The following is a 23,823-nucleotide window of genomic DNA, read 5'->3' on the forward strand; positions in this document are numbered from 1 at the left end:
TTGCTACGAATATTGCTCTGTGTTTAGACTTCCAGAATCAAATTTTGAAAGCTAATCAGATATGGAAGGATTTGAGTGAAAATCCTTCATGGAAGCCAGATCCTTCATTATCAATGACATAGAACTATAAAATAAATGAAAAAAGCTTACATATTCTGTTTATTTGTCTAAGATGATAATCTGCATTGCCTCAATCATCTGGAAAACAGAGGAGTCTTGAGTAACTTCTGTCTTCAGTGCTAAGCAAATTGACATTTGCAACGTAAGACTTAATGACTGGAATAAATGGAGAAATAAGATAAGATGCACTTTTCGAGACTGTGGCTGTTATGCCCAGAATGAGAGCCCTGCTTAAGGAAAGGGTCAAGTCCTAAACTATTTCTGCTAGTTGACAGCATGAGAAATACTTCTGTAAAACAAGATCTTAGGGTTACATATAGTGAACAAAGACATTACAATTTGGAAAGAAGGCTTCAGAGCAGTACTTTTCTCTTTTTATATCCAAGTATTTTTATTGAGTGAGGTTGAGCCAAAGAAGGTCTTGGGAGAAAAAAAAAATAATTGTAACAATGTAATGGATCTCGGGTACTGTAATGTCTCTTAAAATAATTCAGTGGCAATTTCTGTTAATACATAACCCCCCAAAAAACAAGTGAGACTGCATTTCTCAGCAAAGTTAGGCTTTGGAAGCCAATTCAGATTTTATATGGATGCAAATGTGAAGGGGTACTATTAGAGGTATTCCATTGCTGCACAGCTGAGTTGATATCAGAATCTGGACTAATGGCTTCAGCCCGAAGCTCTCCTTGTAACTAAGGACAGCAGCATTTGATTTTTAATCAGGACAATTTAGCTGTAATATGTTAAAGAGCTTGCAATTCTTTTCAATAGTTAAGTACATTCGTTTAATATCTGATTTTTCTTTATCATATAAAAGGACTCCAAGAGCTTTGGGTTTGTTTTCAAATCCAAATATTGCTTAAAGTAAGTATTAAAATGTTTTTCTACAGTATTATGAACCTAAATAAAATAACATTTGGCCAGGATAAAGAAATAGTATACGATATGAACTCCTAATCAAATTAAACTGAAGAGGCTATCTGCATTGTTCCGTATGAGACAAATTAAGAACTGCATAATGGTGTTTTGAATTCCCCAAAATTGTAGTATTCTGCAAGGGTTTCTAGCTGTGAGAAAACACTTAGTCCTGATGCATGTACTATTCTTTTCAGGGGGAATTAGATCAGATCCTTTGTGACCAATTCTCCTTATTTACACTCTCATACATGGTTTAGCTTTAATGCACTTCATGGTTAAAAGAGAATCAGAAATTCAGCCCAGTCTTGCTTAAATTCTTGATAGACTTTATGGTAACTTAATCCCTTATTTTTTGTTCAGTTACCTAATACAAAGGATGATTTCACTGTCATTAAAGATCACCTCTGTTCTTCCTGGTTTTATATTCTTCTCACTGTTACTTTTCTTCTCATGGAAGTCTCCTTTCTAGTCGTAATGAACACTCAGAACACTTCATTAAGAAAAATGAGGAGTTAAACATTTTCTATTTCCCTAATCAAGACTCTGTCATTATCATCACTGAAAGGCAGAAAAACAGCTGAAGAATGACAGAATTACATGAAAGGTAAAAACGACACTGCCGAATTGATTTTATGATCGCAGTCACTTATAATAATACACTGAATGTTGGCATGGCAATCTAATTGCATACTAAAGCCTGTTGTGTAAATGCAGTTACTAGTTGCATTACATAATGCTGATGCTCAATTGCTTCAGTCACAATTGAGCAAAATATCAACAGAAATTTGGAAAAGTCTCTGTTATTGTGGAATAATTCATACAAGTCATCAGTATGGCAGTGTTCAATTTAATTTGATAATTTTGAAACAGAAAGCCACAGGGATTCAATTCTAGAAGTAAAAATAGCTTAGAAAAAAAATCACGCTTTGCAAATGGAGAAAAGAAAACAAAAGTAGGCTGAATTTTTATTCTATCACTTTTGACAGTATCCTTTTAAAGGAAAGACTAAATTAAATCGTAAAGGCCAAATTCTCTTCTCATTCACATCTCAATAGATCCAGAATAGTCCCAGGAACTTTCATATTAATTTCCATTAAATTGTATCTGCAATATCATAGAGAAAGGCTGATTCCTCTTTGGGTCTCAGACAAGCTACTTTCAGAAAACAGGTATGACAAGAGCAGGACATATTTGAGAGCTCAGAACAATATTTGAATTAAGAATGTGCTCAGTAGACACACTTGATTTCTTCCCATATCACAGATTTCTTATTCTGAAATCTGTATTTCACATAAATGGAGGAGAACAGGTCAGGGAAAATTGATCTGAAGGCTAAATCAAATTTCTCATGCAGTGACCTGCTTGAGGAACAGAAGGAAGGGGAAGAAGGAAGGCTGAGATTGGTGCAATTCAAAGAGCAAAGACATTAAGTGACAGCCCCAAAAAAGCGTCAAAGGTCTTCCAACAGGAGGTATGCCATTCACATCCATCCCACCCTCTGGTGACACCATCTCCCTAGCTGTTTCTGCTTGGTTCACACTGTTTCTGTACTGACTGAAATGGTTCCCACTGTTTCACTGTTATTACTGTTACTATTTTACCTATCCACACTTGTCTCTGCCAGTCTGTTATTCATAATTGCTAGGGCTCCAACCCCACCAGAGAACCCATTTTGCTTTGAATTAGAGCTCATTTGCCTCGGATAGCCATTAGCAGTTTCCGACAGCTGTTTCTGCATGATGGCCAGTGAGACTTTATTGGAGGCCAGGAAGTCTTTCATGGAGATCATCTCGCCCGACAGCCGGCGTCCGTCTGTGTCGCTCTCGTTGACAACATCAGTCTCGATGGAGATGTTCCTCCGGCTGCGCACATTTCCTGGCATTACCACGTTCCTCCGTGAGCGAAATAATTTTCTTTGGCATTTGTGGCAGCACCTGCAGTCCAACTTCTTTAATATCCAGTTTATGGACTGTTTGATGACAATAGAGATCACATTAAATAAGGAATAGATGCAGCACACTCCCATGAGTATGAAGACAAAATTGCCAAAGCGGTAAAGGCCTTGGCTCTCATACTTGATGTTCTGGCTACTGACCAGATCACCGAAACCAATGGTGCTGAAGGCCACGAAGCAGAAGTAAAGTGAGTCAAAGTAACTCCACCCTTCAATTGGTGTGTACATTGCAGAGGCACAGCAGGAAATGATGAGTGATGCTACACATAAAATCAGCATGACATAGTACACGGAGGGCTTCCAGCCTGCCAGGCTGTCTACCTCAGAGGTCCCCGAGCCCCACCGGCTGTTGTGAGGGAGAGCCCCTTTCCTCCTCAGCTGTCTTTCATGGCAGGACTTCATGATGTAGGCTATGACAGTGATCAAGCGCTCCAGGAACAGGTTAAAGAACAAAATGGTCCCTGCACATCCTATAAGGCCGTAAAAGATGAGAAAAATTTTGCCTCCAACGGTGGCTGGGGTGGTCATGCCAAACCCTGGAAGATAAAACAAAACAGTTGAAAAAAATAAACCTGTAGTTTTTGTGTTGGCAGTTTTGTCACATGCAAGACTGAAGAACTGGCAGCAAATCCCTGTGGTACAGCTCAGGCCTGGGAAAAAACCGACACTCTCCCCAGCTGCTGCCCACTTCTGCTTGGCCATGTCCCAGCAGTAAGAGGAAGGAAACTAATGCCAGCATTTCTTCCAGAATCAGAATGAAACAAAAAGCAGAAAAAAATACACTGGAAAGAAGAGTTTAGTGTAGGTCTGAGTTTTGGTCTGGTTGCTAGGCTCACTCTATCCCTCTGTGCCTTGGATCACTTCCAGGCTTTGGGGTTATTACACCCACTTCTTTCTCTCTGATGCTGTTTTGCACCATGGGGTCTGACCCAAGGGTGGCTCTTGCCTTGCAGGGGTCTGTCCCCACCACATCTTTGCAGTGCAAGGTGAAATATTTCTAAGCCTCACTTAGCTCCCTGCCGTAAGCGCGGGTGGCATATCACCCAGCACCCAGCGTCGAACCCTGGTGTCTGTCACCTGTTATCAGCCCTTTTTAAAATCAGCAGTACTGAAGCTTTCCTATTTCTCTGTGTCCCACCACACAGATCAAGTCTGTAGGTGAGTCCTAATGACAGTCTCCACTGGTCTTATTCCCTGTCATGGGATTTCTCAGGACAGACATGCTTCAGTCTTCTCTCAAATCCCTCCCTTACTAAAGCCTACAAACAGTAATTTTGTTTTGGTTAAAACTTTTGATAAGATAATCTTGCTTTAATAAGATATTACCAAAGAACAAAAAGCATATACAGAACATCATTGAGCAATTTGGAGCAATACTCATGATAAATAACTTTGCTGCTGTTTTATTAGGATTAATAAGGGATTACATAACTGATCAATTAAGCCAAAACAATCTTGCTGGGAGAAAAGAAAAATCATTTTGGACAAGAGACACAGTTATTTGCTTCCCTCTCTTTGTAATTGTGAGATGCAAATTATGAAGTAAAGACATTAAGCTCTAGGAAACAAAGGAAATCATATTCGGTGTGATAAGCTTGTGCTTGGAAGACAGACAACTGCAGCGTGAAGAGACCATGTTTCCAACAGCGCTGAACTGCACTCATCTTCCCTTCACTGGCAACCTTCTACCAGCAGAGATTCCTCTCTAACACTGGTCCTGCCTCACATGGTTAAGCAACAACCCCTGCCTTCACCCCTGGGCACAACCCCCTCTGAAGAACAGCCCCAGACAGCCCCAGACATGGGCTTTTGAGAATTGCTGCATCTCAGTCTGCACCCATGGCTAAACCACAGTGTTCAGAGAACCTGCTGGATGCCAGCCTCCTCATCAAATTTCTGTGCTACAGAGAGCTGGACTGCAGCTTTGTGTTGTGGAGAACATCATGGCAAGACACAAGCCACATACAGACAAAACGTTCTTTGTGACAAGAACCTTTTGCCATTGTTCCCCTTGGCACACAAGTATTTCCACTCCTCTTCTACCTTCCCCTTCTGCTCCATGACCTGATCCCAGTTTTGATGCTTATTTTCTGTACAGGCTGGCTTATACGCAAGTCATGACCTCCACCCTGTGGTCAGACATGTATGGACAAGAGGAATCCCTCTCCAACTGGTGAGATCTGTGGGAGGATGTGGGGGCTGCCCCATCCCTGGACCACCCTGTTCATTGAAGAAGAGAAGTGGGTGCTGGGCAAAGATGGACAGTGGGGAGACTCTGGCACAGGGTGAACAGTGTCAAGGACTGGCATGTATCTCTCACAGCACAGGGGAAATGCCCTGGCAAAAGAAATGGCAGTCAAGGGTCACACCTTCCATATAACATTATGCCTTGGCGTTGCTTCCTACAGGCCTCTCTGGGGATCCTGCTGCTGGCTTCATGGCCAGAGCCTGAGCTCCTCAGTTTCATTTGTTTAGTCAGCTGGATTTCGTCTCTGAGCTCAGTTTTGTGTTGGTAAAAACCCACTTTACAAAGGCACCCAAACAGGCATGATGGGAAATGCATGGTGAGCTATAAACCCAAAAGATGCAGAACCCAGAGATGCAGCGAGCCTCTGAGTGTGACTGTCTCTTGTCAGCTCCTCCTCTTCAGGAGGGGCACTCTTTTTACCTCCTGGAGTAAATGTAATTTTGCATTCATTTTTCTATTTACAAATCTCAGCATGCAGCAATCAATACTAACATTTCCACAGAAGCACTGAAATGGAAAACCTGAAAGCAGTATAAAAATATTAATTCAACAAATATTTTCCTTTAAAGACAATTTGTCAAAATTGAGCTATAAGCTTTTAGTCCCAGAAAGAATTTCAGTTCTTAAAGTGCCTTTTATTTCCATGTATTGGGTCACACTATGCCTGGTTTAACTTTGACCATCACTGTGTTACACCTGGGATTATTCTGGGATACTGTATTATAGACTAAGACTTGTTTGTCAGTAAGTACATATTTTTCCAGATGGACTCCTGGGGTGTTTGAAATATTCATAAATCCAAATAAATTTGGTGAATTGTTTCAGCCAAGAAATGAAGGAGGGCAAAATTGTAAAAGGCTGAAAGAGTTGAAATGAAATTAAATCTTTTCTTTTGGCATTATTATGACAAAACTTTTCATTTCAAAATATTGATCACCTTTTGGTTTAAAAAAAATCAGTTTGAAATAAAAAGAATGGAAAAAATCAATTGAAAAGTGGGAGTTTTAAAAGCTTCATTATCTTGAAGTGGAATGCAGTGTTTCACTAATGGTCAAATTATTTCTTTAGAGGCTTCCATGAATAGGTTTGTGAAAAAGCTTTTTGGATGTCCACATACACTGCTATTTTTGTGAGAGTTGACTTCCCTCTGCAAAAGTTGTATCACCTTTTTGATTGTCCTGGCTAATTAATTATATTCTTGTTCACACTTTCCTAATGTGCCTCTATCGAAGACAGACTTACTAGCCTATGGTTCCCAGGAACATCTTTGCAGCTTTTCTACAAATTGTTGCTACATTTGCTATCTTTTCTTCTCCCTGCACCAAAACTGACCTTAGGTTATAAACCACACTTAGTTAAGCAGCAGTTTCATTTTGAGTTCTTTTATAAGTCCTGCATGAAAAAACTCAGTCCTGACAGTTTGAAAGAGATTACTCAAATATGAGAAATAGAGGTGAAACCAACAGTCAAGTATATAGAAGGCAAATGACTTAGTGAGCAATTAGAACATCGGTCTGATCCATAAAGCATAACAGTGAAAGAGCAAGAAGTTAATTTGCAGACTGAGAAGCAAATACAAAATGAAATTATGAAATCATTTAAAAGAGGAAATAAAAGCAGTGGCTGACACGTGGAGACGATCTGAAAATACACAATTCCTTCTTGTGTGAAGAAGTAAAACCAGGAATAAAACCTGTGTGAAGAAATAAAACCTCAATAGCAGAGGAAAATGCTATTGAGTTTTCTTATGGTATGAGAGAATGCTGATGAAATGTAGTAAACTTTATCTTACAAGTTGGGTGACATTTCTTGAAAAAGAGTTATTTCAAGTAGAAATTGAGATTATAATTAATCAAGTGGGAAACAGATCTTTCTGAGTCAGAAAAATTGAGTGTTTTTAAGGAACTGAAAAGTGTTTCAGTTGATTTATCAGATACACTTGCAGATACGGCACTATATTAGCACCATTAATAGATATGCATGACAAATCCTAACTTTACCAGCCCAGCAATGAAGAACACCTTCTTAGTAAAAATTTCAGATTTCTACTCTGAAATCAGTAAGATACTGATCTGCCTGTGTCCCATGATCCACCGACTACTATAAACTGGTGTTATCTTTCCTAATACTCAGCTGAACTGAGCAACCTCATTCCTTGTAGCTTCAATTTTCCTTCAACTATCGTGGTCTGATTTTTTTCATATACTGCTTAAGCAAGAATTCATAATTGTTTGCTGAATATTCATACTAATTCTGAATTTCTCTGTAGCAGAGCTACAGAAGTTGGAAGGAATTTAAACTCCAAATAGAATCAGTAGAAGTTTTCTAAAGCACTGCATACCTCCTACACAAAACAATTTTGTACATTTTGTCTTGGCAGCAAAACTTACATTGTGAAGGTTGTTACTGCAAAGTGCTCTAATATCCCCCTCTGGATCCACATTCCAGGAGGATACAGGTTACTTATACAAAAGAAAAATTAAAAAGTGCAAACACATCAATAGTATAATATAATCATGCTTCATGATTCCCGAAGCAAGTGCTGGGTATAACCAAAGAAAAGCAAGCAGCTGTAATTCTTATCAATAGACAGTTTGATAAGAATGGGTGAGGTCCAACAGGAAGTTCTAAAGCAGAATCCTCTGACAGAAGATAAATATTAAATAACATTAAGTAAATAATTTATCTCAATCTAACAGGAACATGGCTATATTGAAAGTTAACAAGAGGAAACAGGCATCAATTTTCTATGATTAATCTACTCTACATGAAACCCTAGGTTCTCTTCTCTCCTCAATACCCTGATTTATCAATCTCTGAAAATCTGGAAAAGCTGAATTAAAACAAGCCCCAGACTCCCAGAACAACAAGGCTGTGCAGGAGTCCCACAGAGACATTCTTGCTCTGCCCAGGTCTCCCAGCCCCATCGCACCCCATTCCCCAGACACAGCCAAGGAGAACAGCCCAGAGGACTCGGCCCACCCACCTCCTGGCACGTTGCGCACACAACATACACCCTCAGGGAATCCAGCCACCTACTCCAGGCCAATATTAGGTCATTTCATCTTTTCTTTTGTAAACTACTCCAGCGCTCCCGACTGCTGTAAGTGTTTCAAGTAATTCAGATCAACGCTGGATCATTACTTACACTCATCTCCCTCTGCCTGTTGACACACGGTTTGGCATGTGCTTTAATTCTGCATGTCCTGACATTCACAGGTTACATTAATTAAACCTTCAGTTTTCATTTCCTGGTACGCTTGACACCATGAAAGAGTATGAGAAACAGTTCATCAATCCTAATCCCTCCTGAATGAAGCCTGGAGCACCAAATATAACGTGTGTGTAGGAAGACTAGGACAGACATATAGATTTTACAGTTAATTCTGGATCATGATACTGGGTCTTTCTATTGTTCTGCAAAATATATCTCTTTTCTGAGAGGTTTCATTTCCTTTTGAATGTGTGCAGCTTGCTGCTCCTGCCTTTCCCACAAAGAGGAAGTGGGCAGAAAGAGGAGGTAACACTGTAGCAACAATAATGAATCATTGTGATGTTAGAAATATAAATATCATCATGAAACAACTCTCCAGTTTAGCCTACGGTCAGAGCAATTTGTGATGTTTTGTCTGTATTCCTAATGCATTTTCTATTTATTTGATTAACTCTTTTCCTTGTTTTTCTCTATCAATCAGCTCTACTTCAGTCATGACTCACTGGGGAAATGATGAATTTCACCAGTGGAACGGTCACTGGCAAATGATTGAGGATCATGCCAGGTGTGAACCAAGCTAAAGAGGACCAAGACTTTGAACTACAGTGAAAGATTATCAAGAAAATGGTCATTAGGAAAAAGTAATATAGACAGACACCTGCAAAGATGCTGACCCGCCCTCCCTCAGACACATTCTGCACTGAACTATCAATGTAAGGGTATTTTGTGCTTCTAAAGAGAGGCAGAAGAAACAACTCTAAGAGACTTCAAAGCAAAACTCTAAGTAGTTCAAAGACTTTACTGAGAAAATGTCCTGTACTGCACACTGTTCCTACAGCGTGCAGACACTAATAATTTGGCAAAATCCACTTCTGCCATAGTAGCCTACTCAAGTGCTCTCTGAGCAGAATAAGTAATTGTCACCTGTAGGAACTCTTCTAGGAATAGCTAAAGCACTCTCAAATGATGCCACATTGCTCCCCTTATGACACTCCTGTGCCAGCAAGCTTGTAATTGAGTCCTGCTCTAGAAAGGAATGAGGACATTAAGTCCTTCGTCCCAGGAAGAGAAGAAAAAGACACATTTCTGTGGGAGTCTGACTGTGTGAGAGGACACATCCATGGAAGCAGGCACGGTGTTGTCTCAGGTACCTGACAGCAGTAAACTTGGACTTAGGTCCAATTTCTGATATGAAAAATAATGTCTAGTGTGGTTCATTTTGCTAAGTGTATGCACACACAAACACACACGCATGTACACATCTCTGAGTTCCCATCAGTGGAAACTCAGCATTTGAGCATCTGTGTGGCTGGCTGGTGAGACATATGTCCATATATGTTGTCACAACCATTCAACATCTTGTCCTTCTCTCTGAAAAAGAGGGGAGAATAAGCTAGCCATGTCCTGAAACTCTCCTTTACTGCAACAATTATTTGACACAATAATATTTTATTTGGGACAGCCTGGTGTGTGGTAGCATTTATTTCATTGGTAACGCTATTTTCTTGTGCAGATGGCCATGTATGTGGTAGAGAACCTTTGGTGGAGTACACCAGAAAGGCAGGGATATATGGCTATTACAGAGCTCCTTTGTGGTATATGCTCTTCTGTTCCCAGATGTGTCTGCCCGAACGAGCTCTGTATCTCCTGCCCCGGCATCCCAAGCACTCTGGGAAGAAAAAAAGCTGGAAATGCCTCCAGGGCTATTAAAGCCAAGATGTATCAGCAGATACACAGCTATGCTGAATGACTGGCTGCTTGGTGACCTGGGACCCTGCCTTGAGTGATGGTGCTGCTGCTTCCCTTCTGCGCATGTCTGCACCTGCAATGTCATGCTCAGGCTGAGAGAGATGTAACCTTCTGCAGAGCTCCTAGTACGGTTAAGTCCATTCCTAAAGGGCAATACTGATGTTGAAACTAGTGAACTAATGATATCAGATGTTCTGATGAACCAGTATAGTAACCCAGGTACAACCTACACTTTCTCATATATATTGAGATTTTTTTTCCCTCTCTAATTTGTCTGGGGAGTCATCAAACCTGGCAGACAGGACTCTTGTGCTGTTTCAATGAGGCCAAAGGACAAGAGGGAGATACTGCTTCAAGGACTGCACAAGTCCTGTGCTCAGTCTGTGCCATCAGGGAGATACAAGACTTGTGTAAGAGAGAACGTTTCTTTGCCTCTGAGAAGAGCTTTCTGTAAACCCAGTCTTGGAACATGGATGAAAGTTAGTGTCATGCCGAGCGCATGAATGGGAATTTGAGAGTGGAAAAAGCAAACTCTTGGGCTTTGGTTTGGTTTGGTTTGGAGAGCGTAAGAAAAGCTGGTTTTGTGTTAGTGTATGTGAGGCTATGTCTGCATTTAACACAGCGAAGGTCAGCTCATAGTAACTGTTCAAACCTGCCCGGAGAGCTGGATACCTGTTACTGCCTTTCTCTCATTTCACATACACAAGCTGCATGTTCTGCCTTGAACAGAAACCTAACTTTAAAAAAGCTTCCAATGTTAAGAAATCTAAAAGACATAAGTAAATAATAAAAAGAAATGCTAGAGGAACAACTTTGAATGAAAAATATAATAAAAATTCAATTTTAATAGACATCTTTATGGCTCTGTTGATACCTCTGTTACAATGTCTGTGTAGCCCTTAAATAATACATGACCCTTTGGGGGAGATAGTCTCTGTAATTTTCATTATTGTAAGTTTTTCACATAGTATTATTTATGGAAACCTTGCCATTCTGCTTTATATAATTAAGGTTATATTTTATTTAAGGTTCATTCCAGGTCTTGTGTAAGAAACATACAAACCCTTGTTACAGCTCCTGTGCTATCATAAATTCCATGTATAAATATTTTACACCTACCTTCTGCTTTCCCTTTATAATTTTTACATAGTTTTTGAGGCCTGAGGTACTATGCTCCGTGCCTTTCCACCACCCCTACATAAATTTGTAAGTTTGTACACCTTTTGTATTACTATAGGGATAGAACAGGGCTCAAACACTCAGTTTTGAAAAGACATTATTATTATTTGCAAACCTTTTTGTGACTTGTTGAACAGTCATTTAAAGGTTTGTGTAGGTTTTATTTAGTCTTAAAACATAGAAACATTTATCTAATTAAATAATCTGAATGTTATTAACACATTGGTATTTAATATTTAATTAAACATTGATTTTAGTATGTCATATGGAAAGGTATTTGAGCCCTATATATGGGTGCAACACCGCATCTGGTCGAGCCTGAACACACATCAAAGCCAGCCATCAACAGCTTGGCTGGCTCTGAAAAACAGAGCAACATCGGTAGTTCTGCTGGAGCTGCAGGAGTGGTTGAGTGCTCGATTATATCTATGCCACCACTTCCCAGCCCCTGGGAAAGCAGTATGGGTTCAGTCCCCGTGGCCATTTGCAAATGCGCTGCCAGCACCAGCTTTCACCTCTCTCTTCCATACAAACACGCTGATGGTGACACCAAGGTCAGCTTTGACGGCGCTCAGAGCCCTCTTTGGGTGTAAACTTGGCCCAAAGACAACCTGAAACCCTGTGCCAAAATGTTTTTAGCAGCTGATACCTTGGTATGGATAATAATGACGACTGTTGGTTCTGTGGTCAAGTAGCATCAACTACAATTCAGCAAGTGAAGCTGTTAGTGCTCCTGTCCCCCTGTCTCAGGCCTCTGGCAGAGGCTGCAGCCCTAAGGCCGCTGTCTGAGCCTATTGGGAACCAGCTTTTTGCTATTTCTTTTGGGAGAAATGGAAGCCCTACATTTTACAATAAAAAAATAAAGTCTATTTGATGTCTCTGTAAAAGAAAGATGCAAAAGCAGTAGTGTTTGTCTTGTTCAAAGTAAGTAAGTTAAAAATTATAAGATTGCTACGTGCTGGAGGGATGCCCAGCCTGTGTCTCGAGGAGAGGGTGTACCTATCCATCCAGCCCAACTGCACCAAAGCCAGAGGACTCATCTGACCCTGCCACTAACCCAGCGCATCACTCCTCTCCCTGGGGTGGGCACCACATGCCTTGCAGAGCCTGGCAAAACTGCCATAAATAGGTGTAACTCAAGTTCAACCACAGCAAAGTGGCAGACACCCCATGTGCATCAGCAGATTGTTAAACACTATCTGGTTTTCTCTAAACTATTATCACTGCAATATCCTAAACTCCAAGCTATAGGCAAATTTAGCACGTGAACAATGAGGAAATATGGTAGAATGAACTGATCCTTTCCATAGTTAAAAAAATGCCATGGCTGAGGAGGCATTTTATGCAACACAGTAAAAAATTAGCAGTATCACCAGCTCCATTCCTGTTAAAACAACCACCATAAAAATAAAATAAATCAAAATTTTAATCACAAGAGAAATATTTTCAGTTTAAAGCCAAAGGCATACGCTTTTAAATTTAAGGTGATTGAGAAACGCAGTAACAGTCTGAGCTGCAATGTATGTTTGGTTAATATTTAGCACCAAAAAAGAGTCTCTGTAAAGACATATTTATAGGAAAAAAGTGCTTTAAAATATTGGCCTTCTTTTACTGATCCCAGAAGAGTACGTTCAGAAGACAGGTATATACTGCATACTCTGTACATGCAGTGTATATACACTGTAGTGTTTGGGATGTGTGAAGAATCAAAACCAGACCTCAAGATCTTGAAGTATGACTGAAAGAAGGGATTGAAAAATATTTGTCTCAGTTCCTTATAGCTGAAGGAACTTATGTATTCATATACATGCAAAACTGAAAGATTTATCTAATTATATGTCATACAAGCACGCATGTATATGATGAATACATATACATGTATATAAACGTTTTTTCTGTTGAATAGTCTACCTTACTAACAATAAGCAGTAACTTCAAGCCATAATTCATCTTGGTATGATAATACCTTGTCTGAATCTTGAATGTAATTAACACTGTTTAAAGGGTTTGTTTTCAGTCAGTCAGTCTGTGTAAACATAATAACTTCAGCTATTAAGGAACAGGAACATAATGTTGTGTACTGATTAAGCTATAGGTTCATCTACACGAAAGTTTTCCTTTTAGAGAGCACAAATCTGCCTCTATTTTAAGAGTTGTCAAAGGTTAGTTTAAATTTGCTTATTGTGAATTTTATTCTTGGCATATACAGCTTTCCTCTGGAGCAAAACTTTACGGTTTCTTCTCATTAGGGGTAAACCTATGGGAAATTAGGCAGGTTTTTTCGTTTCCCCTAGTGGAAAAAAACAAGTGAGAAAATGTCATGTCTGTTTGAATCTTCTTGGTAACATGAGCCTGGGGAAACGCTGTTAGTGGCATTTTAGTGCAGGGGATTTTTTACAATCAAAGCTCTTCCCCGGCTGTAAATACCAACACAATCAGGGCAATTTTTTGCAACAGTGTCACTTATGGTTCAACTAAAGCAGAAAGATCTCAGCTGTGAGTGTTAAGCTCAAGAAAGCCCAGCATTACAGGCTGGAAGGAAGCTGGACACAGATAAGGAAAACTGGGTTTTGGTAACATGAAGAAATAGTACATGTGCATGTGTGTTTGTGTGTGATTACCTTTTCCTAATCAATTTCAAGCCTTATCTTGATGGCAGAGAGGAAGGTTGGGAGCCATCACTACCAGAACCACCACACGGCAAGGGCCTCAGCACTGCTACCTCACTGCTGTGGAAAACCTCACCAGAAAATAAGGTTAGCCTGATGCTTGGGTACATCAAACTGAAGGACAGATCAAAGGAGTATAGCATAAAAAGCAGCACAAACACAGCTTTAGTTCCTTGGAGACTAATAGACAGCCCTAAAATGCTAAGAATAAAGACAAAAAATTCACAGTTCCCAACCAGGTGCTGCAGGGACTGCAAATGTAAAGCAAGGGCCATGAGCATACACTGCACAGAAAAGGCTGTTGGTATGGTATGTAGCGAGGTTTTTGAAACAGTCTGTATAAAAGCAGAAGCAAATATTAACATTGTGATTAAAATGACAAAAACTGGCAGACAATGCTGACAGCAAACATTATCAGAGATGTCAGTGAATATTTATCACTGCAGAACTGGTGATGGAGAACTGACAATTCTGTGAGTGCTTGCAATAATGAACTTGAACACCTGTTTTATCACCTTCGAATTTCTTATCCATTAATCTGTGTCTCAAAAGCTGGGAGTTATGAAGGGGGCAAAGGAGACTCCTCACCCTTTTTGACATTTTGAAAGCAAAAACTTATGCTGGGAGGGCTGACAGATAGACACTTGGGAATAAAACCTGAAATTGTGAAGTAATCATAGAATCACAGAACGGTTTGGGTTGGAAAGGACCTTTAAAGATCATCTTGTCCAATCCCCTTGATATGGGCAGTGTCCTCTTTCACTAGATCGGGTTGCTCAACGTGAATAACATCAGGCTACTCCAAAGAACACATCACCTACAAAAGCGTTACTGCCACCAGGTGCAAAAATGTCAAGACAAACTTAGGACACCATAGAGAAGAAGGAAAAACAACAACAAACAAATCAAGTAAGTTTGACAAAAATAGAGAGCACAATGAATTTTGGCTTAGAGAAGAGAGTAAGTCGTTGTCATAACAATGTGCTGGCTTCTATCCACACAATGACAAGGTGTATAGCTTTGTTTTTGAAATGTCTGGCTTTTTCAAAAGGCAAGGACTTGCTAAGTCACTGGCTCATGGATGTCCTACATGTAATGCAGTTGCCTCTTCCTGTGAAGCCAGAGATGCTCTTTTAATGACAGGTTTAGTGGCATATGTCTGTAAAATAAGCCCAAGTTCAGTGACCCAGCCTACTGATACAATTTTACAGGTCCAAACAGTTACATAAAAAGGGACCAATATGTAAAATAAGACAGGAGGTTCACACTCCACTACTCCAAATCTTCAAATCCTCTGCAGCAACTTTGGCTTGCTGACAAAGTATTGTGCCATTACAAATGTTAAAAAAATCACAACACAATACCTACTGCAAGGATTGATTCTCTTCTTACCTATTTGCATGATGACCAATCCTGCTCTCTTTTGCATCAAGCATACTCAAAATCTCTGCATCAGCTGCCTTACCCACGCAAACAAGAACCAGACAAGCATGCAGGGGAGGTTAGAATTGAATGACATGACAGGGAATTGTTAAAGAGTGGTCAAAAGCTACAACGCTGGGCATTTTCTAATATAACTGGGCAAGTGATGTACTGAGGACATTCCAAAATCAGAGGATGGCTGAGGTGAGACTGGCCAGTCCACCTGCCCTGCTTGGAGCAGGGCCTGCCAATGCAGAGCAGATGTCCATAGGACAGCAATTCATCTAGAGGGTAAAAGGGATGACAGGATTTTCAGTCAAATATTTATCATACTTCCATGATGTCTGGAAACAGAGATGTTCATATATGCAAAGACAGAAATGAAGTGAATCCTTTCAGAAGTGAAATTGTGAAACTACTTCTGAAACATTTTTGATTAAAAGTTAAATGCCCAAACACGTTTGAGATCCCCAGAAACTCTTTATTTGCTTTCTCTCTACTTTATGAGATTTCTCTCTGTAAATTTGTTGAATGAATTAACAGCTTTTGTTTTTTCGCAAATACTGCACTGTTGTTGGAAATATAAGCCATTACACAGGGGCTCTCACCTCTGCCCGCAGGCATCTGCTGCTACCTGGCCCAACAAAGGAGATGCCTCCCAGAATTCAGGAGAAATGAGTTCTTCTCTGAGAGATTACTTGAAGAGATGACAATCACTGAGTTGAAATCATAAGGCTGAAAAATATAAGGGTAAAAACTTTTGGGAGAAATGCCTGGCTGAACTTTAAAGACATTACATGGACTTTGGAGTGCAACATACGAACTCTATCGAAGTCTGAAAGATCTAACCTGGGCTATGTCCTGGCCTTTGTGCCAAGAAACAGTCACTTAAGAAAGGCGCATCATTTCAAACATTGGTGTTAAATGAAGGAAATAATACATTTTTAAAAGCACAAAGAGAAATTTATCACAAGAATAATACTAGAGATTTCAGATTATTTTGGAAGATAGCTTTTCCCAGTCTTTTGGAAGCTGTTGAGCCTGGAAGTGGAGAGGTTTGGCTGTTGGCAGCTTGTGTACAACATCCTGCTTTGTAAATGCCTTTTTCACAGATGTGTCATGGTTCACTTGACACTGTTATTGCTGATCAGTTAAATAACTACATTTAACGAACATTATTTTTCACATTCTGCTTATGAAAATGGTGAAGCTGAGGAAGCTTTTACTACATATGTTTATCCCAGGAACTGAAGCATCACCTATTTAATTCATAATGTATTCTGCCAGGGGAAGAAGAAATGCCAGGGGAATGAATAACTCTGAAGACAATATACTTGGTTCATTTTAAAACCCTTGACAAAATGACAAAGTAAAGTCCTGGCTCTTTCTAGGAGTATTGGAAGATGTCACCTGTACTGACAACAGGTTTAAATGCTTCTAACCTCATCATTTACAGCGCTTATTCCCCACCTGATCAGCACTTTTTACTCTGGAAAACAAGTGCATAATTAAATAATAGGACTTCTCAGGACTATAAGTGACCAGTGCCATGGCTAACTGTGTGAAAATAAATCTGAAAGTTTTGAGGTCATTTATCAAGACCTTTCTGCACTAAAAGGACACCATGCTGTCTTTCTTTATAATGGCTTCCTGAAAGCCATGTCCAAACTGGCTTGCCATACATGAAAAGGAAATGGTGTTTTGATACAGCATATAATGGGCATGCTGAAAAATGGGTGCAAATGCCCGTGTCATAAAGGAATCTCTTTTAAAATAAAAAGCCTGTCAGTGAAGTATTTGTAGAGAAAGAGTTTATGAGACTTCCATTAGAGGCACATTTTCTTCTGCAAACAAGACTTGTGAACTACATTGAAAAAAAAAAAGAAATTTTTTTTTTTCACCCAGACAGGAGCTGAAGATATTAATGGTTTCGAGATCACAGCAACTTTCTTAACAGATAGAAAAATAAGTGACATTCTCCAAAGGACAGTTTTAAAAGAATGGGAAAAGATTAAGCTTTTATGTTGTTGTGTTTTCAAAAAATTCTCAATATATATGTTGCAGAATGATGTAACCAGAGAAAAATTAAACCTGTTCAACAGAATAGGCAGAATAACTGCCAAACTCCCACAAGTGTAAAATAGGAGAAAAAAACCCCAAACAAACCAAAACACACCAGGCTGTTTTAGGAGTATAGTATGATTTGAATATGTACTAACATTGAAATGATGAACAACCAGATTAGCTGGTCCAATACAAAAATATTTTGTGAAATAACGGAGGGGAACTGTAGACCAAAATCTGGTTAGTAATTACTCCAGTGCACTCGACTTCATTGAGACTATTAGAGCTCCTGGGGTGCTGATACTTTAATGAAAACTATGGTTGACCTATTTGATCAATAGTTGCTGTATTTTGCTGTGTGCTGAGTGCTGCTGCCTGCCAGTATCTCCGGGATCACCTGAAAATCTGTACCATGCACACTGGATGTGACCAAAAAACCCCACTGCCTCTTTCTCTCTGGCCTCCTAGAAAGTGAAAATTGGCTAAAATACTTTTTGCTCAGTATCTATATATTATTTTGTATTTTACAGATATGATTTTAAAATTTGACATTGAATAAAACTTTCCTTTAAGAAATGTTACAATGAATGTTTCCTTAGAAGTGCTTAAAGCAAAACTGACCCCAAAAAAAAACCTGCCACCAGCTGCCTTGCAGTCCCAAGAGCAATGTTTTACTTAGAAACATGACAGTTGTTACATTCTTTACAAGATGCATGTCTGGGCTTGCTAAAACATGTTTTTAGATAACCTTGACATGTTTATGGCTTTATGATTTATCTTTTTAAAAATCATAGACTCATAGAATCATAGAATGGTTGCAGCTGGAAAAGACCTTAAGATCATTTAGTTCTAACCCCCGTGCCATGGGCAGAGACACCCTCCACTAGACCAGGTTGCTCGAAGCCCCATCTACCTTGCCTTGAACACTTCCAGGAATGGAGCATTCACAACTTCTTTGGTGACCTGTTCCACAGTGCCTCACCAGCCTGTTCCAGTGCCTCATCAACATGCACCACTAAAAGTCCTCTTTAACAGAAGCACTGGAATAATAAGCTTTAAGTATATTCAAATGATAAATCTTTCTGGTTGACGTTAGGAAAAAAGCATCCAATGCTGCCTATAAGGAAGAGGTGTTTTAAGTATCCAGTGCAAAATATAACATAAAAACCACTCTTACTTGAATATTTAATGATTATTCTGGAACAGTATACGCGTTCCAGAATAGTCATTAATAGACTATATAATAGTCTTTTCAGGGAAAGAGGAATGAAGTTGTCCTGATGAGTGAACAGCAAGCTATATCCTATCCATTTCTGTGAATGTGCACTGATGGATGAATCCAAGGACATTAAGACACCCTGCCACCCCAAAGAAATTTTCTTTTGCATAAGATCTGTTAATTGCCATGCAACAGTGATGGCAAGGTGTCATCAGACAGAAGATCTGAATACATTAACATAAGTGTTGGCTAGCAACGGCAGCTGTTTCATATGAGTGTTACAGTTGGTTCATGTTCTCTTCCTTCTATCTTCTGACCTCATATTGTGGTTTTGAGTATCAGGATCTTTTCAACATCGACTTAAAAGCCTCACAACTGACAGCACAATGTTTAAAGCTGAAGATGTTTTAGCAGAATTTCTACTGAAGACATAAGTGTCAAAAACCCTGACACCTAGCTTAGAGAATTACCTCAAGAATTGTACCACTGGGAACTGATCCAGCTGCTTGAACATTTGTATGTCATTACCCTATAAAGCATGCAGTATTGATCAGTGAGCAAGGCCTAGCAGTATCTTCACCTTTTTCCCAGAAGTAGGGTGCAGCCTACTAAACCAAATGTAGTTTACCACATTTGGTTAGATCTTCACTAACTGAGCAGATGAGCTGACGGGAAATCATATCAAGTTCCACGTCCATGTCATTAGTAAACTTGTCTTGAAAAACACTTGGCTGTTGCTCATGTATCTCAGAAACTCTATTTGTTTCAGTTTGGCAGTGAGTTTTAATTATTTCTGAAATCCTGTTTCCTATTACCCACCTCTGCTGTTCTGTATGACCAGATATATTTATAAAATAAACCAACAGAACATTGTTAGGTGAAGTACTGATGTTGAAGTTAAGCATCAGTTTTTGCATGAGCAGTAGAGGCCACAGAAAATTTCCAAAAAGCAATGCCAATATTCCTTTTAAAACCATGTAATTTATGCAATTCCCAGGAATAAAAATGTCGATCAGGATTCCTGATCAGCCTCTGTGATGTTAGGAGGGAAATTACCTACTCGTACTTGATGCTAGTCTGACAGACAACAGACTGGAGCACAATCAATTTGAAACTGGCACACCTTTTAGAGTCACAGGGCAAAACCACATGGGTGCCAAACGGTTTTCTTTTATCCAGGAAGTTCCTTCTTTTGCCCAGGAATCCTCTCAGACTTTCCTTAATGGCAGTTATGACATCTTAAAAATTCAGAAAAAATAGGGTGTCACCATCCTATTAGCTCCGACCCTTCATGTTGGTCAAAAAGGATTGGGCAAAGCGACACGCTACATCTTTGGCTGTTTTGGAGATGCTGTTTTTTACATGGTTATCACACTCAAAGAGCTATAACATTGAAAGGAGGCATTGAATATTCCCATCAAACACACTGATTCCAGGTAGCGTGGGGAGGATGTGCTCAGCCTTTACTTTGCAATAGTTCTCCATTTTTAGGATGTGGAGTCTTTGGGTTTTAAAATCCTAGTGCACTGCATGAACTTTGCTACAGCAAATGGAGATTTGTCTGTTCTACTCTTTTCTGAATGACAATCATGTTGGGGCTGTGTTTATTTACAGATGCAAAGCAGTTTGCCATAAGAGTTTGCATGCAGTCTGGTAATGTATTTATTCTTTATTCTTTAGATGGGGAGGTAATGCAGTAGGATATGAAAAAAATCCTCCACAAGTGGTTGTTACTTGATTACATACAGAAACAGTTAAAATCTGTATTCATTTTTACTGAAAACATTGGATAATCCCAATGAATAAAATCAACAAATAATACTAAACTATCAGCTAATAATCGACTATGTAAAAAGCATCAAAGGACTGAAATCTAACATCAGGATCTCTGGGTTTTATTTCATAAATATAATAATGCAAAATTGAGAGGTTTCCAACAACTGTTGTGTCTATTGGATCATCTAAAGTAACTAAGAGGCACTTTCAAATGGTCTTTTCTTCTCAGCTGGAACATTTTAATCCCTGTCTTTTTTCTGGGCTAAGTAATTCCTCAGTCAGAAACAAGAACTGTTTTATAATCTTTATAGCTGTATTCAGGTCTGAATCTCTTGCTTAAGATATCACTCATGGTGAATAGTTCAGCAGTAAAAATGTGCTCACAATCCTTGCAAAGCTGCCTTTGATTATAGGAAGAAGTCTCAAATGACATGCCTTTGAAAATGGGTTACAGACAGGATAAACTGTCCTCACAGACCCCTTCCATGCTCTCAGAAAACACGCAGGGAAATGTCAGTACATATGTGACAAGTGTTTGAGAAATTTTATGTTAAAAATCTTCAAACACCAACAAAATGTTTCTTAGCAAATGCTGCTGTGGATCAGAAAATGCTTCCATGTCCTAGATGTTAAGTTTCATTTCGTTTCTATGATTGATAAGGCAAAAACTTTCAACAAATTGCTTCACAAGTTATTAAAAATGTCCTCTTTCTGTTTAAAATTTATGGTATATGTGTCTTAAAAGGTTTTGAAGAACATGTGTTCTTCAACAACTCTTCTGTCTTTCAGACCTAAGAACTGAGTGACTAGAATTCCACTCATGGTTTCAAACTGTTTGGTGACCTGCCGCCATTGCTGCCTACCACTGGAACTCCTTGTCTGAACCACTTTTCTTTTTAAGAGTGTTTCTGCTGGTGGTTACAGTGGAAACCTCCTGGCTTGGAAACTAGGTTGTTATCTGCCTACTGTTATAGTAAGCACTTTTTGGCTGCTTGTAAAAACACCCAACATCCGCTACTTCAAAATTCTCACTCCATCTGAGGAATGAGACATTACCTTTAGAAATGCTTTCTGTATAAATTTATCTGAATCTGAAACGTCGTCAACTAGTGAAGACATACTGGTTACACAGATTATAAAAATATTAAATAATACAAACAAAAATTATTTAATGAGGTGATAATATATAATGTTTTACAGCTTACTGATGAAAGCAACTCCCTTCCAAACTATGGTGATACGGTGTTTGAGATGATTTTTGTATCATTTATTTCATACTTTGAGTGTCCTTTTAATCAACCCTGTCAGGCATGACCAGCAATGGAGGGTGAACAATATATTGACTTCTGCAGAACTGCCAGTATGTAGTTTCTGAAAGGCTACTGAGAATGAAGAGAAGAAACAATGCTAAATCACAGCTTCTGCTTTTTCATGTAGTTGATCAATCACTCTCCCAGCTGCATGATGCCTTTCACTTTTAGCTCCTTTTGCTGTTTGTTATGTATTTGACAGCAGAAGTTATCAGCTATACTGACAAAAAAATGTACACTGAAATTTGATAACCATTTATCCCAGTGGCAGTGGCAGAAGAAGCAGCTCTTGCCCACTTAACCCTGGTGTTGGCTTTCTTGTCATGCCGGTGCAATTGTCTATGGCCGCATATTGATTCAGAGGAGAGATTAAAAATAACTCTTTTGTCAGAGTATTTTTAACCAGATGAGTTCCCTGATCCAGCTAATTACACACCCCACAAGAAGCAGGTAGGTGGGAAGGCGGAGGTGGTTCTGGGTGTTTGATGTGGAAGGGATTTGGGGCTACAGGGTGCAGCACTGACTCTGAAGAAAGATACGCAACATTAAGGATGTGGTGTTTCCACCAGACCAGCTCCTAGTAAGCGATTCATCAAATGCTTTTAGTTTTGGATCTGTTTCCTCTCATTCCTGGAAACTTGTTTTCTGAAGGTATGTTTCCTTCTGTCCCTGCTCACCAGGGGAGGCTTGGAGAGCTGAGCTATTCCAGTGCTGCTGCTGGCGCTGGCAGAGCTCCCCTCGGGAGGACTGGAGAGGGAGCACCAGGGGCCTTTTCAAATGGGTGTTGCTATGGGCAACTGTGTATAGGAGAACGTAGGCAGAGGCAAAGAAAGCCAGGGGGATGCAGTAGAAAGAACAGCCCAGCAGGAACAGCTCTCAGAGCGGGTATAAATGCTGATAAAATGGCAACTCAAGCAGACTGCCAGCAATTGGAAAAAATCACAGCCAATGCACCAATGGGCTAGAAATTACCACTCTTGGCAACAGATGTGAGTTCCATGCTTCCTAAAACGAGGGTGCAGAAACGCCTGCTCCTCTGAGGAGAGGAAGCAGATGGAGAGTTGCAGAGACTCAACAAAGCAGCCAGCTCTGCACCTTCCTCTGCTGTCTTCTCTCCTCTCGTGCAAGATGAGGAGAAGCTGACATCTGCGGAGGGAGAGTTGTCAATCATGATCAATTTACTACTTCCTCTACATCTAGCTAGGCACATTTTTTTTTTTTTCATTTTACTTTGGAACCATCGGGGAAATGCATGGTTAGCTTCTCTAAAGGCACTTGCAGTGCGTCTGACTGGCATTTGTACAAGCCAGACTAATTTGAGCAGTTTAGCTGTCCAGAAAAACAGCAACTAACCTTCTCTGCAACCCTCCTTTGAAGAAAGTTCATTCTTTCTACTAGCACAGAAAGTAGCAGAAACAGCCATTATACACCTCAGCTTAGAAGTTGACTTTCACCTCCAGTTGCTTTGCACTTGCATTTAGGAGTCCAAGATGGACAACTCCGTGCATACCATCATCCCTCAGCTTTGGTAACTTTCCCATGACTGTTCAGCACTGAGCCAGAAAGCACTGTGAAAACAAGATATCAGGTATGTCAATGCTACTGCTGGAAATCCAAGACAGAACTGTTTCTCCTCTGAATCCTCCAGTTTGCCTTCCCCTACTGCCCTGTTTCACCCTTGGATACTGGCAGGGAGCCAGGAGTGCAATACTGCAACTTCCATCACAAAGGCCACCTGGACAATCAAGTAATTGATTTTTCTTAATTCAATATTCCAGCCTGTTGCTGTTGCCTTTCTCTTCCAAAATCCAAGATAAAGTATTACCTTGCTTGCTCTTGTACTTTTCCTTAGGCCTTTGCTGACGGAGGTCCGGGAGGAGGGTGCTGAACCAGGACATTAGACAGCTAAGCTCCTTCAGGACACACTTGTCCAGATTAGACTCCATCCATTTTATACAAAGGTGGTTTGGCTAAATCAACC

General features: G+C 39.8%; 1 protein-coding gene across 1 annotated transcript in view; it reads right to left on the reverse strand.

The window, feature by feature from the left end:
• Nucleotides 1–490: 490 nt before the first annotated feature.
• KCNK13 (potassium two pore domain channel subfamily K member 13) overlaps nucleotides 491–23,823 on the reverse strand; it is a 60,216-nt gene continuing 36,883 nt past the window's right edge. The window contains exon 2 of the mRNA XM_030484718.1: nucleotides 491–3,528. Coding sequence (XP_030340578.1) covers nucleotides 2,636–3,528 — 893 coding nt within the window. The 3' untranslated portion in view covers nucleotides 491–2,635. The remainder of the gene's footprint in view (nucleotides 3,529–23,823) is intronic.

This window comes from Strigops habroptila, chromosome 4 (genome assembly GCF_004027225.2).
Source record: "Strigops habroptila isolate Jane chromosome 4, bStrHab1.2.pri, whole genome shotgun sequence".
NCBI classification, from domain to species: Eukaryota; Metazoa; Chordata; class Aves; order Psittaciformes; family Psittacidae; genus Strigops; species Strigops habroptila.